The 14,835-nt window shown below is 34.4% G+C and overlaps 1 protein-coding gene across 1 annotated transcript; it reads left to right on the forward strand.

Moving 5' to 3' along the window:
* The first annotated feature begins 1,499 nt into the window (after window positions 1–1,499).
* Window positions 1,500–12,531, forward strand: LOC127802652 (prolycopene isomerase, chloroplastic). The gene is made up of 10 exons (XM_052338586.1): window positions 1,500–1,884; window positions 2,401–2,624; window positions 3,532–3,642; window positions 5,962–6,015; window positions 6,378–6,665; window positions 7,518–7,709; window positions 7,807–7,965; window positions 9,503–9,739; window positions 10,462–10,785; window positions 11,809–12,531. The coding sequence occupies exons 1-9, from the start codon at window positions 1,515–1,517 to the stop codon at window positions 10,774–10,776; spliced, it is 1,950 nt and encodes a 649-aa protein (XP_052194546.1). The 5' UTR covers window positions 1,500–1,514; the 3' UTR covers window positions 10,777–10,785; window positions 11,809–12,531.
* The last annotated feature ends 2,304 nt before the right edge of the window (window positions 12,532–14,835 follow it).

The following is a 14,835-nucleotide window of genomic DNA, read 5'->3' on the forward strand; positions in this document are numbered from 1 at the left end:
TTCCCTTCCTGCCCCAGCTCTTTGCAATACGTGCAAATTTTACCTGAATTTCTCTCAAGCCCCGTAAGCTTCGTTTATTTTGGCAATTTACCCCAATAGTCCGTCAATTTTCATTTATTCCTACACTGCGAATTGCTGTGAGTCGTGCATTCTTGCAGTTGTTAGGTAATATATTTAATTTTTTATTTTTTGTTTTTAATGAATATCTATCAACTATTCACACTTATTTAATTCATATTAAAAATAAAAATACACTTAAAAGATAGTGAGTGGGGATTTATTTTAGTACCAGACAAAGAAGATGATTATATGATAAATAGAATTAAGAAATACAAAGACTATGCATTGTGAGGTGGAATACGCTTTTCAAATTTTAACATGCATTAGCATATTTATTTTCATTCCAATTAAAATCTGTTTTAAGATTTAACATGCATTAGCATATTTATTTTCATACTTAGGGTGTGCAGTATTTCAGGTTTAATCGAAATAACTAAACTGAACAGATTGAAATTGTCGGTTTGATTCGATTGAAGGTTGATTTGGGTCGATTTTTGAATTTGACAATTTCAGTTATTTTGGTTCGATTCAGTTAAGTTCTTATATTGAAAAAAAATCAAAATAACTAAATCGATTGAAATGTCAAACGATGTTATTTTTAATAAACAGTTTGACAGAACAAAATAATTGAAGAAGAAAATAAGAACAAAAGAATATATTAACTGACATTTTTGCTTTTCCTTTTAAGTAGTTTAGGTCTCCTATCTCATACTTATCTTGATCCTTTTGGCCTTCCCAATCCTTTTGCTATAACCCATGACCTGTAACTAACCTCGACCCTTCATATTCCTCTTTATTTCGACCAACCCCAACCTAACCTTTCTTCTTCCTCTTTGTTTCAACCGTCAACCAACCTTGACCCTCCCCCTCTTTCTTTGTTTCAACCAGTGACTAATCCCAACTTTTCATCTCATTCATTACCTTTGTCTCCGACTTTCTAGCCCTTTGCCTTTCGATTTGATTTTGATCTACTAATTATCGTTGCCGACTCTAACTCTTCTCCTTTCTTTTTGCTCCAACCAACCTTGACTTTTCTTTTTGGCTTCAATTCAAGTACTACCGCTTGCTTGTTTGGTCGATTTTTTTGGTAAGTTCCTCTAAGCTTCTTATTTTTCGGTCGGTTCAATTTTTAAGATTTGAAAATCTATTCGATCGATTCGATTCTTGATAACATTTCAATTAATTTAATTTGAATTATCAAACCAACCGAATGCGCACCCCTAATAATATTATTACAACTTAATAGAGTACCATATATAATATTTTAAGATCTTGATTTTAAGCATTGGTTGTACGGTGTAAAAACCTATAAAAATATATACATAAAAATGAGATATAAATTAGTTTGCCCAATACGGGCATGCAGAGGGCTTGGGGGTACGTCCCCTCTAATATTGTTCGCGTCATATCAACTTTATATTATGTGTGGAACGTAACAATTTTGATAAATTAGAATGAAGATAGCAGTGGCGATTAGGTGGGTCGATAAAGATAAGATAAAATTAGGATGGATTAGCCAACGATATTTTTTGTCGGCGACGTGGCCGGTTCTGAATTGCAGAAACGTCAGCTTCTTCATCGTCTCTCCTCTGCCAAAGCAAAGAGAGTTCGCTTCGATTCACCAGTTTTCGATTGTGAATTCGCAGTTCCTTTTTCTGCCTTCCATGGCATTAAGTACAGTTTTGCCAAACTTTCTGCAGCACCAGTCTCTTACTCTCAATTCGATTTGTAAATCTCGCGGCAGAAAACAGTCGAATTTGGCGCGAAATGCTAGCGGCATTGGGGTCTCTTCCCCTCCTGCAACTCAAACTACATCGATTCCAGGTTCTCTCTCTCTCTCTCTCTCTCACTCACACACACACACACACATGTGATTTGTATTGTCTATTAATATATAGATCATAGTTTTTTTGGGTAACCACGGTGAAGGAAAAATGAGATGTTGTTTGACTAACCATTGTATGTCCTGAAAATTGTCAAAACAACATAGGCTGAATCTTCATTGTGTTTTCCTTTTCGTAGGGTCCATTGTTTTTTTAATAGCTGATAGTCCAGTACTGCTTTTTATGGCTCCTCCCATGGTTCTTGCATCCTCGGTCATTTGTGGTAGTTTGGGCGACGCTAGAGAAGATGTAAAACGTGAACTGCTATTGAATTTAGTTGTTTTGTCATTTGAAAGTTTCATGTCATGCAGATGTAGAATGACTATGGGATAAAATCTGTGAACTTATATAAGCTTCGCATGGAAATTGCAACACTCTTTAGAGTTTAGACTCAAAATATCTGTAGCATCATTAAGGGCCTCTAAAGGAACAGTGTTGTAACTGGAACTTTCTGCAGGCAAGCCAGAGGCAGATGTTGTTGTAATTGGGAGCGGTATTGGTGGACTATGTTGTGCAGGACTGCTATCTAGATATCAGCAAGATGTTTTAGTTTTAGAAAGCCATGATTTGCCTGGGGGCGCTGCTCACTCATTTGAGATCAAGGGCTACAAATTTGACTCTGGTCCATCTTTGTTCTCTGGTTTCCAATCAAGAGGTCCTCAGGCTAATCCTCTTGCACAAGTAAATCGTCTTTTAATATTGCTTTGCCGCTTACATACTCAGCCCTATCTGTGTTTAGGTGTTATTTAGCTTCTTCTTGCTGATAAGAACAATTAACTACGCTGTACATTGTAGTTGGGCCCTGGTGGTGTTCAATACAAAAGATAGAATTATTTTTGAAGTTATAATTATTGATGGCTGGAAATGGCTAAACTGAATAATGAAATATAATTTAGTCTAATACAAAGAACTTCGATAGACTAAACAACCCAAGGCATTGCCTGCAATTATAAAAGCTTCCATAAGTGACAATTCCAAATGAAACTTTTTGAAATCTATAGCAGAAGAAAAATGTAACTGAAAGGTTACTGAGTGGCATCCTCTTCCTCAGACTTAGAAGTGGGGGGGGGGGGGGGGGGGGGATGAAAAGGAAAAACACACAATCCTCATTTTTAGACTTGAAAGCAGATTTTGAGACTTATCTGGTTCTCATCATTTTTAGGTTATTGATTGTATTGGTTATCATTATGGTTAGGCTATTTTTTCTATTACATTTAAGGTTCTGATACAAACCTAAAAAAACAGTAAACAACTATGGAAAGATTACGAAGAATATATAAAAGATCTACAAAATATATTAGCAATATTCTAGTAATGTTCTGAAGATATTCTAACAGTCTCCATATGGTGGCATGGTCATGGTCAATTACAACTGTCTAACAAAGATGACCTAGCATTATAGTTTGGTCTGGCTTTGGTTGCAGCTTATTTAATGAAAAAAGAAACAATGGTGGTGGTAAAGTGGAAGGGTTCCTTCGGACTTCTTGTAGAACCACTTTGACTTGTCACTATCTCCAATGAATTCAACGAGTTAGATTCTTCACTCCATATGAAAAGAAGTATAATTACTGGGTCCATTTACTTGCAGGTTCTGGATGCTTTGGGTGAGTCAATTCCTTGTGCCAATTATGACTCTTGGATGGTTTACATACCTGAAGGTGAATTCTTATCACGCATAGGCCCAACAGAATTTTTTAAGGTGGACTATCAGTATCTACTTCTGTTTGTAACATTACAATAATTCTCTGTTTTAACTCCATGAAAAATGCTCCTAGAGTTCCTGCTCCTCTGATAGATTTCTTGGAAAAGGTAAACTCTATTTTTACATGCAGTATGTCTCATAGATGATGCTGTCAAGAGAAACTTGCATTATTTAATGTTCTAGCAATGAAATCCACGCTGTCTTATCCAAAGAGTAAACCAAAGTAAAATTATTTTTGTCTTCTCCAAAGTCATATTTTAGAAACTTGTCTTCTTCTAAGTACCAGACATTTAAGGCTCAACAAGAACTGGATCAAAGTTTGAGTCCACTCATTTGAAAGCTGCTAAAATTAGGAATAAGGAAAAAGGAGCAACAATTGGAGATCATGCAGGGAGGTGTATTTGACCTTATTTTGATGTTTTTATGGGTGAGTGGTCTATTGTTAAACAACTTTTTTTTCCCTCATGTTCTGTGATTTCAGGTGGGATATCTTCACATTCATTGGACATGAACTGTAGTTCTGATTCATGGTCGTAATATTGGCTACTCTTTTGGATTTTATATTTTTGAAATATGCTAAGCAGTAACAATTCAGGGTAACTATGATACCCATAATTGCTTTTGTTAAGAATCTGTTGAGTTTCTGGCAATAAAAGGTTCTTTTAATGTAATTCTTATTAACCTTTATAAAGGAAATGGTTACAGCTATTTTATGGTTTTTTAAAATTGATATCTAAACCCCATGAAAAATTAACAGTCTATAATTAAATATGATACTCTAGACCAATATGATATGCAATGATCAAATGATATAACTTGACGCATGAGAAGACAATAATTCATGGCCAACAAATTGCAAAATCAACCCCCCCCCCTCCGGGTCCCTTTCCCTTGTTAATTATTTTTATTCTCTCTCCTAATATGTATTGTTTTTGTATCATGAATTTGGTGTGATTCTTACAAAATCTTTGTTACATCAACTATCAGGCCACTGGAGACATGAGGTACATCAGATGTCATCTCAAAACTAGAAGAATTTTTAAAACTTGAGGTGGAACTTTTAGAAGATGGGAATTATTTTGGACTTGTTATCAAGTCAGTAAATACTGTTAATTGAGTCATTATGACTATGAGTGGTCCTTTTTTATCATCCTGTAATCTGTTGTTATCTATTGATACATTTGGAGTCTAATTATATGATGCTTTTGTCCTTGATTGTTAGGATTTGAGCCAGGGTAGCAACATAGGTTAATTACTAGAAATGCGGATCTTGAAAGGCTTGAAAAATAACCCCTTGTAAGAAGAAGAAATTAGGTTTGAGAACAAAAAAATTCAGATAAACCGTAACTTCTTAGTCTTCTTCCTATTATTTTTCATTGATAATCTCTCTCTCTAATTTTGTCTGAGTCATGTTTCTCTCTCAAATTGTCTTCTTTTATTATTAATATTATTTTCTATTTTATCTCAATTCTTCATGCTACTGTTCTGATGGAATACTTGCTAAACTGAGGAGGTTTCATCTTCTGTGCAATAATGATCTGGTTAACTATAGGTTTTGCTTAGATATTGATGAGATTTAACCATCAATGAGGACAGAGTCAGACATATCGGTTGCTTACACAATTGCTTGTTTGATAGTGTTGTTTTTGACATGGATATGTGGTGCTGATACAAGTAGCCCAAAATACTTGATGCATCTTACCACCTACAAATATTTTTATCCATCATGACAAGAAAGAAAATACAAGTAATTTTCGATGGATGGAGAACCTGAATGATGGAAATACAGTTCAGCATGGTCATTTGAAGAGATTGACTGGTTTACTAGGATAAATTGATACCATAAAAGTTGACTGCATGTACATTAGTCGTTAATACTGATGCTAGAACTTAAATTTAACTTCTCATGTGAATCATTTGACAAAACTAAGAAAAAACTAGTTTTCTTGATGAGGTACTCTGTGGCGGTAAATTATACACAGTAATGTAGAAAGTGATTGTCATGATTGTATGCACTCTATTGGGGAAAAGTAAATGCAAGCACGGAACTAGTTTATTACTTTTACAAGATGAATGGCCAAGGTAAATAAGCTTTCTGATGAATGATTTAAAAAATTAGTTCTTCTGTGAATGCTATGCACTTAAGAATACTTTAACATTGAGATCAGGAGACATGCTCACACCCATAAATACAATGCTCACGCCCATATACACAATTGCATCATCTTCATGGCTGAGATGAACTTTCTGAAACAACATTTCAATTAAGGGCTATATTGTTATGGTCTCTTAATATGACTTCTACTAACTTCATAGGACCTTGAGAAGTATGCCAGTCTTGATGCTGTCAGAGAATGGAAGAAACTTCTTGTGAGTATTTCATATATATTCTACTCCTGGTTAGTCTTTTTCTCTTGTTAAATATGCAGGTGTAGCATTAGGGAGAGAGTTTATAAATGAAAATCAATGTTTGCATTCTGTTCTCAAAATTTATACACGAAAATAAATGCTTGCATTTTCTTCTCAAAATTGATAACAAGTCAAAGTTGTTGGTGAATTCTACTTGTATCCAAGGCTGTTCACTGTGTCCCTGTGAAATCTTAGTTCCATATGAAATACAAAAAGTTGATCGGTAGATTGGTCAATGGTCTTGAGAAGTGATTTACGGAAGTTGCATTCATGATTCTCAACTGTTTCTCTTATATTCATATATGACATGCATTTCCCTACAGGATACAATACTTCCATTGTCTGCAGCTGCTATGGCTCTGCCTCCTTTATCTATTCGCAGTGATCTGGGTGTTCTTTCCACTGTTGCTGCTAGATATGTCCCCTCTCTTGTGAAATCATTTGCCCAAATGGGACCTCAGGGAGCTCTTGGTGCTACAAAACTTCTCAGACCCTTCTCAGAAATCATTGACTCGCTGGAACTGAAAGATCCTTTTATACGTAACTGGATAGATCTTCTGTCATTCTTACTTGCAGGAGTGAAATCTAATGGTATACTCTCGGCAGAGATGGTATTGCATCTGAGTTCTTCTTGATTTTGTTTTAACTAAATTTTTATCATGTTTACTGGTGTATGTGTAGTCGTGTGCAAATATTATAAATGCAACATGTGAATTGAAAAGAACCACAGCTCGTTCACTGCCCCCTACCCCCCCAACGCACAGGAAAGATAGAGGGAGATATTCTTAGTTCTATTTATAATGCTCTTGCAACCTATTTTTCTGATGCATTGCTACTTATATTCTGAGGGTGAGCCTTGGTAGCAACAGTGAAGTTGCTCCTTTATGATTGAAAGGTCATGGGTTCAATTGTGGAAATAATCTCTTTACAAGGTAAGTTGCATACAAAGACAATCCTCCCCTAACCTCACAAAGCAGTCTCTCATGCACTGCAAATGCCCTTCATGCATGGCTTTTATTCAAGGTCCTGGTTTTTTAGACTGTTTAAGCATGGAATCTTCCTGATAAGAGTAAGAATTGAACAAATTGATCTTGCATTTACATATGAAGTATGAAAATACTTAGATAGTTGACATTTAGAGTATGTACTCTAAGTAAGGCAATGCACAACCAACTTTGCATGGGTGATACCATAAAAAGATGAAAAGGAGAGAGTCCTGATATTTAATCTCTTTCATTTTCATATACAAAGTCATAAAGTTCTTCATACGGATGACTTCTTAGTTTTATTGAAGTGTTTTGTGAATTTAACAGGTATTTCTTAAAGTTAATCTGTTCCCTCCTTATTTACTTCTCCCTAGATAACATCTTTGTATCACTTTTTTTATGTTTAGGAAATGTACTTCTGCTTGTGCTTGTGCTTTTGCTTTTGTTAATACAGAAAGTTTCCTTCAACAATTTCAGATATACATGTTTGCGGAATGGTACAAACCAGGTTGCACTCTCGAGTATCCTCTTCTTGGTAGTGGGGCAATAGTTGATGCTCTTGTGCGTGGAATACAGAAATTTGGTGGACGGATCTCTCTGAGGAGCCATGTGGAAAATATTGTTGTTCAAAATGGTCGAGCAGTAGGGGTAAAGCTAAGAAGTGGTCAAGTGAGCAAAGGATTTAAGTGAAGTAATATGATTAGCTGATTCAGATTGGATATATTACTTTGTTACTCATTAATTGATGAACCAAGTGTTTGTGCAGTTCATACGTGCTCAGAAGGCCGTCGTTAGTAATGCATCCATGTGGGACACATTGAATCTGTTACCAAAGGAAGTCATCCCAAAGTCCTACCAGGACAGGATCAAGATGACTCCTCAATGTGAATCATTTATGCATCTTCATTTGGGTTTTGAAGCAAAGGTGATTATTGTACCTATTAACCCCCATACGGTTTATTGGGAAAAAGTATGTTTAATTTATTACACTTCATTTTTAGACTTCCACATCTCTGCCTAGTGTTTTTAGACAGTATGATGTCAACAAACTCCAACCAATTTTTAAAATGTCAGTTACAAAATTTTGTTCTCATATTCCGCTGTTTACAGGCCATAGTTTCTGTTATATAGGTGTCAAGTCTCATCTTACTACCCTAAGCCATACTTCCTATCTTCTTCTTCTTCAAGTCCTTTGCAATTTGAACTTGAACCTGGTTGATATTTATTAAGTGATTTATTTATTTGTCTTTGTTGGGTATGACTAAACTCCCTAACTAGTGGGATTAAGGCTTAAGATTGTTGTTGTTGTTATTGGGGATGACTAAACTGGAAAGCTGTTGTGTCAAGTGGTTGCCTAACATGATATGACATTTGATTCATAAGATTTCTGATTCAGATCTTTTCTTGCATCATTGTCTCTATCCGTGTGCACTTTGTTTATTCTTTGTACATTGTCATGTTTATATATCTCCCGCACCGCACATGAGTTTAAAAATTTTTAATGCAACTGATTGCCTAAAACAAGCCAACAATCATCACTAAATTTATAGAATCATGTTGCTCCTGCTGCCATTACCAATTTCTCCTGAAACACATGCTTCCAGTTATATATTTTTGCTACCTTTCCACTTATGCTTCTTAATATCCTAATTTCCATCTTTGGGTTTGATCTACCTTTTTATTCAGCAGAGGGTTCCCTTGATGATATTATAATTCTAGACATGATAATAATATCAAACTCCTATTGTTATTGCCTCTCTAATCTTATGGCAGAACCTTAAAAATTTCTCATAAATGATATAATTGACATGGTAAAGGCTATCATTAATGATTTTCACGTTGAAGAAAAAGAAAAAAGGTTGAATATTCTATGAATTTAAAAAAAAAAAAAGTGCTTAGTTGCTCTCTTATTTATAAATTTACATAATAAGAATTATGTGAAATGACATTAGTCACATTAAAAGAGTTTATCACATGCACTATTTGGCACTTAAAAGTTTGCATGTTGTAGTGAAAGCATTACCATGTACATGCAAGTGTTTGGACATAAGGCTCAATAAAAGTGCATTGAATGCTTGGTGATGATGTACGATCTTCTAGAGTCTACTGTAACTCTTTAAATAGAGATACTTATCTCTAAAAATTGTGGAGAAGGGATGACAAATTGTAGTAATGAACTGGTACTGCTTGGATAAACTACAAGGCCTCTCACAAAGTGGTTAGGGGTAACTCTAAAGTTTCCTGTTACAACAACAAATTAAAGAGATTATTGACTATCCTTTGGGATATGTTATGTAGTGATGTCTTTATTCTCTTTTCTGTCTACATCTGTGGCATGGAGAATATGAATGTAAGTGCTAGTAATCCTTTTAAGCAGGTCTTATCTTACCATGTTGGGTGTATTTTTCCATTATCTGAAATTCTGAATGATAAATACATTTGACCTATATGTTATGTGTCAGGGCATACGTGAGGATTTGGGAATTCATCATATAGTTGTAAATGATTGGGATCGAGGTGTTGATGCTGATCAAAATGTTGTTTTGATATCTGTACCTAGTGCACTTAGTCCAGATCTTGCACCCCCTGGGAAACATATTTTACATGCATATACACCAGGAACTGAACCGTTTGAACTTTGGGAAGGACTTGATCGTAGAAGCGCAGAATACAAGGAACTCAAAACTAAAAGATCTGAGGTATGCTTACTGGTGTTTTGTGTCATTATCTTTTCTATGTTGTCATTCATGACAAATGCTCTACATGGAAACCGAGAAATTCAACAACATTGGTAGGTATAATAGGGTAAGTTCATTTAACTTGTGATGATGCATTGACAATTAAAAATGATGCAGAAATTCATGCCAGTTTTTAAACTTAGCTGAGGTATTGACTACAACAATGAGATAGACAGTTGTAACTTGTTTTTAGGTAATTTAAGGTTTAATTTTGCATCTCAAAGCATGATTCATTCATTGGAAACCCTATTTCCAATTTAACTTGCCCAATTCATGACCAAAATACATAAGTTTTGATTTTCTTTTCATTTTCTCTAGTGCAGAGTTGTGAGTCTCAAGGTATACCTAGAATCCTCATCGATTTATGCACCTTGACTTTACTATGTGATGTGACATATTTGAACTACCATATGTTTTTGCTTCTGAATGTTGCTAGTAATTACTTATCATCAAGGGGTCACTAATTCTGATAAGTGATTAATTCACTCTTCTATGTTACTCCTGAATATTATTGACTTAATTCTGAGTTTCCTATTAGCTTCCTTCTTTCAGCTGACTTGTTCTCCTTTTGAAGTTCTCAAATGCTCTGGTGGCATCCAATTATTTCCAGATAATTTGTCTTTGTTATTCAAAACTAGACAACTGTTGTCCTATTAAACGTTTTGTTCATCCTAAAAATTCAGGTAATGTGGAGGGCTGTTGAGCGTGCACTTGGTTCAGGTTTTGATCGTGAGAAGTGTGAGGTAAAGTTGGTCGGAACTCCATTGACACACCAAAGGTTCCTTCGGAGGAATAGAGGAACTTATGGGCCAGCTATAGAAGCTGGAAAAGGCAATTTTCCTGGACATCCAACTCCCATCCCCCAACTTTACTGCTGTGGTGATTCTACATTTCCTGGCATCGGGGTCCCAGCAGTTGCTGCTAGTGGTGCCATTGTTGCTAACTCATTGGTTTCTGTGTCGCAACACTCACAGCTCCTTGATGCTGTTGGAATATGATAAAAACGGGTGAGTTCTATTATGAGTATCCCTTAAAACTTTTCCCACTCTGTTGTGTCTTTATTAATATTGTACATTATATTCTTTGAGAAATAAGTATTGTTGTCTTCATACAAAATTAAATTCACATTGTTTTCTAAAAGCAACCAAATGGCTTTTGTAAAAATAATAGAAAATGCAAGGAATATTGTTTTCCTTTTTACATGGAAAGGAAGTAAGGAACACCTTTTATATATATATATAGATGGGGAAGCATATATCAGCATTGATGCATGAACATGTTGCTGCAGTGCATCTTTTTTTTTTTTCCCTGCAGGAGATGGCGTAATGTTTTTGCTTTTCCTGGGGATGGTATTCCCATCTTGCCGATCCATTTTATGGTGCAACAATTGATCAGTTCCGTTTATGGACATGATCTGTCAATGCATTTTAATGCATACATTTCTGAGTTCACGGGTATAAAACATAATCTGTCCACTGCATTGTAGTCAGAGATGGTTGAATTACGAACTGCCAGTATTGTTTGACAACAAACCCCCCCCCCCCCCCCCCCCCCCCCACAACAAAAATATATATATATATATGGCCATGCAAGGTTTCCTGCCATTTAGTTTGTGCTAGTTAGCCTGATTGATGCATCCTGGACGAGCTCATGATATAAACGCATGCATGAAAATTAACTAGCAGTTCTTAATTTCACGAATTTGTTCACACATGCATTCTACCAAATATAGTACTTCAGCATAATTGCAAAGCGGCTCAGTATTTTGAATAAGCTACATGCCCAGTAGATCAAAATATTATGGATTGCCTACCGTGTGGGGTATCTGGTTTCTTCAATAGTTCAAAAAATCATCAATAAGGGAGTCGACTGAATGATTGTCTGGAGAGTAAATGGGATTATAACTGTTGGATTTTTTGCAATACGAAGGACTGTTTGGATTACATTTTGAATTGATGAGGGCTTTATTAGATTTTCTTCTCTTTTACTTGTCTTATATAATAAATACTGATGTATTATCCCATTGCTAGGTGAGGATGAACTTTAAATCAGGGATGTTGAGATGTGGATCCAAGGAACCCTATTGGACTCTGGGGCCGACCAGGCCAAACAACTTCAGCTTCCTCCCTGTTCCAATTTGCATCAGAAAACTCAATCACGAGGAGAAATTGATGTCAAAATAAGGTTCTTGGAGAAGATCAAGGTTACCGTATTACTTTTTAAGCAATCAGCACTTACATATTTTAGGGTTTTATTGTAGCATGGAATAAATAGACATTTGAGGTGCAGAATAGATGGTAGATGGATAAACATGTTGGAGCAATATGTGTGTGTGTCTTTCTACTGAGCAATCAGATGGAACCCACATCATGTTTGAAACCTGCATGCTGATTGCTTTTGGGAATTTAAGGGTTGATTATGAAGTTCACCTAGCTTTTCCATCCATGTCCTTTTTGGAGGACCACAATTTTTAGCATTGACGCTGACATACAAAGTCTAGCACACTATAAAGCTGAGAATTATGAGGCATGAGATGTGGTGGAGGGCCACCCACATATTGCACTATGCCCGCAAGGTCTGTGGCTTGCTCTAAAGTCCAGTCTTCACACATTATGCTGCAAACAAAGTACTATAGACCTAACATTTGATGTGGTCCACCAAATACCCTTGTTGAGCTTTCAATCTTTTGTTGGATTTAGATGCCTTCTTGTTAACTTTTAGAAAATGGTGTTTGAACGATATTTGTGATAATATTTTCTCTCTCAGAAGATAGGATGGAGCCGCAATAATAACAATTATTAAGATTTTTTCTTTGTGAATAAAAAATTATATATTTAAGTTGTGAAAATAATCTTTTTATTGAAAAAAAAAACAAAAGAAAGATCAAGCTGTGAGTCAAGTACTAGACCTAATATGTGATGTGGCTTCATACCCATGTTGAGTTTCTATTTATTGATGAGTTTAGATGCCATCTTATGTTTTGAATAATATTTCTAATAATATCTCATTTATCTAGTTAAGATAAGAATAATAAGATTGTTCGTCACAAATTAGAGTTATGAGAAAAATTTTAAGCGTAGGACTTCGTCCAAAAACTACTCTCTCGAAAATGGATACTACTCTTTCAAGAAAATGGATAAGACTATGCTTGTTTTGAAGTTAGAAGTTGTGAGAAAGGAGTCATCTTGCCACTTAGTCATATTGCAAAGTCTCTTTTGCCTCTTTATCTTCTCTTCTTTTGGTGCCGGCAGTCTCCTCTCTTGGGCACAAGTCATTTTCTTTCTGCACATGGAAATGAATAAAGTTGGCCTCCCACTCGCTTCTTTTAATTCTAAGTGGCTGTGTGGCATTCAAAGCTGGAACTTTATTTCATTGTCTTTGGGTCGCCATTGTTTCATTATTCCAGTTTATTATACTAGACAGGAGTAAACTTTACATTTATCCCTTTTTTTTTATGTTGAACTTAATAGTTATTTGTTGAGTGTGTGTATGATAAATTTACTGATAAAAAAGTATGTTCAAGGTGAGCCGTCATTAGCGGTATGTAAATGGTCAGTTCGATAAATTCATTAATCAGTTAAACTAATTCGAGAAGAAAATTGAACTGAACTGATCCGAAAGATTAACCTAAAAACTTGAACTAACCAACAACTGAAAAAGTTAAATTCAAACAGTATAAATTAAACATAATCGATTAAATTGAAGAAATATAAAAAAACTAAAAGAAAACTAAAATTATCAATAGAAAACACATAAAATAGAAAAAAAATGACTTCATTTTATAAATATTAAAATGATATAATTTTAAAATTCGGTCAATTTGATTAGTTTTGTTATTCTAACCAAAAATTTGAATTAAAAATCGAAAATCATACTTTTGAAAAAAATAACCTAACCCAACTGAACCGAATCTAATCGAATCAATGCAACAAAAAAATTGAATTGAATCGACAAATTCGTTCAATTGAGTTTGATTAGTTCAGGTAAACTGAACTTTTACTCTCTTTTAGTAGTTAATTATTTTGGACGATTCTAGAGTGATTTATCAAACAAATTTATACATAACAAAATTAAAATAAAAAAAAAACAATTTAACCATTTAAGGCTTAAATAATTGAGATGGTTTAAATTAGTTAAAATAATTAAATTTTATTTAAAATAGCTAATGTTAAAAAAAATTAGTAAAAATTTGAAACAGTTTAATATATACAATTATTAAGATGGACATTGAGCTAGGTTTATATTTTGGTAAATTGGGTTTATTTAGTTTTTTTTTTTTTGAATAATGTAAAAAACTCGAGTGAGCCAAACCCTGAATCTAGCCTAGTCGACAGACACAAGCCATTATACAATTACACATGAAGACAAAATCAAATCCACGATCTTACTATTTCAAAATCAAATCAAAGACAAAATCTTTTTTTATTTTCATATGAAATTAAAACGAATTAATTAGTTCAATTTGAAAGCCCTATATTAACCAAATAATGCTTACATAAATTATCTTAAAATGATTTGCCAAAGAGAATTCCAAAAATAATTTTTTTTCCCAAAATTGGCAAAAAATAACATCAACCCTTTTAAAAATTAAAAGAAATAATTAAAAAGAGCTTGAAAAAGTAAGCATATTTTATAGATTAGACTCCCAATAAGGTCCATCCACACCTTTACTTTATAATGTGGAAAGGGCAAAAATGATAAAGCAAATTAGCCAAAGATATGAAAGATTTCCATTTGGAAGAAAAAGTCACAACAACGAAGTCAACAAGATGGACTCTTCAGTCCCCATTACCCTTTCCCTTTATACCCATGTTCGTCTTATTTGTACACTTAATTTTAATATTTTTTACAACATTTATATATTAATCTAACATAAAATATAATAAACTATCATATTAATATTATAATTAAGTGTACAAATAATATTTTTCGTTTCATAAAACGGCCTTGAGACCCATCAACGTGGTCCTGCAAGTCTCTTTCCTGCATCTTGTATCAACTGATTTGACATTATGGACCACCAAAATTTAAAAATGTCCACGTAACACGTTTTGGTT

Source organism: Diospyros lotus, chromosome 5, assembly GCF_014633365.1.
Source record: "Diospyros lotus cultivar Yz01 chromosome 5, ASM1463336v1, whole genome shotgun sequence".
Taxonomy (NCBI): domain Eukaryota; kingdom Viridiplantae; phylum Streptophyta; class Magnoliopsida; order Ericales; family Ebenaceae; genus Diospyros; species Diospyros lotus.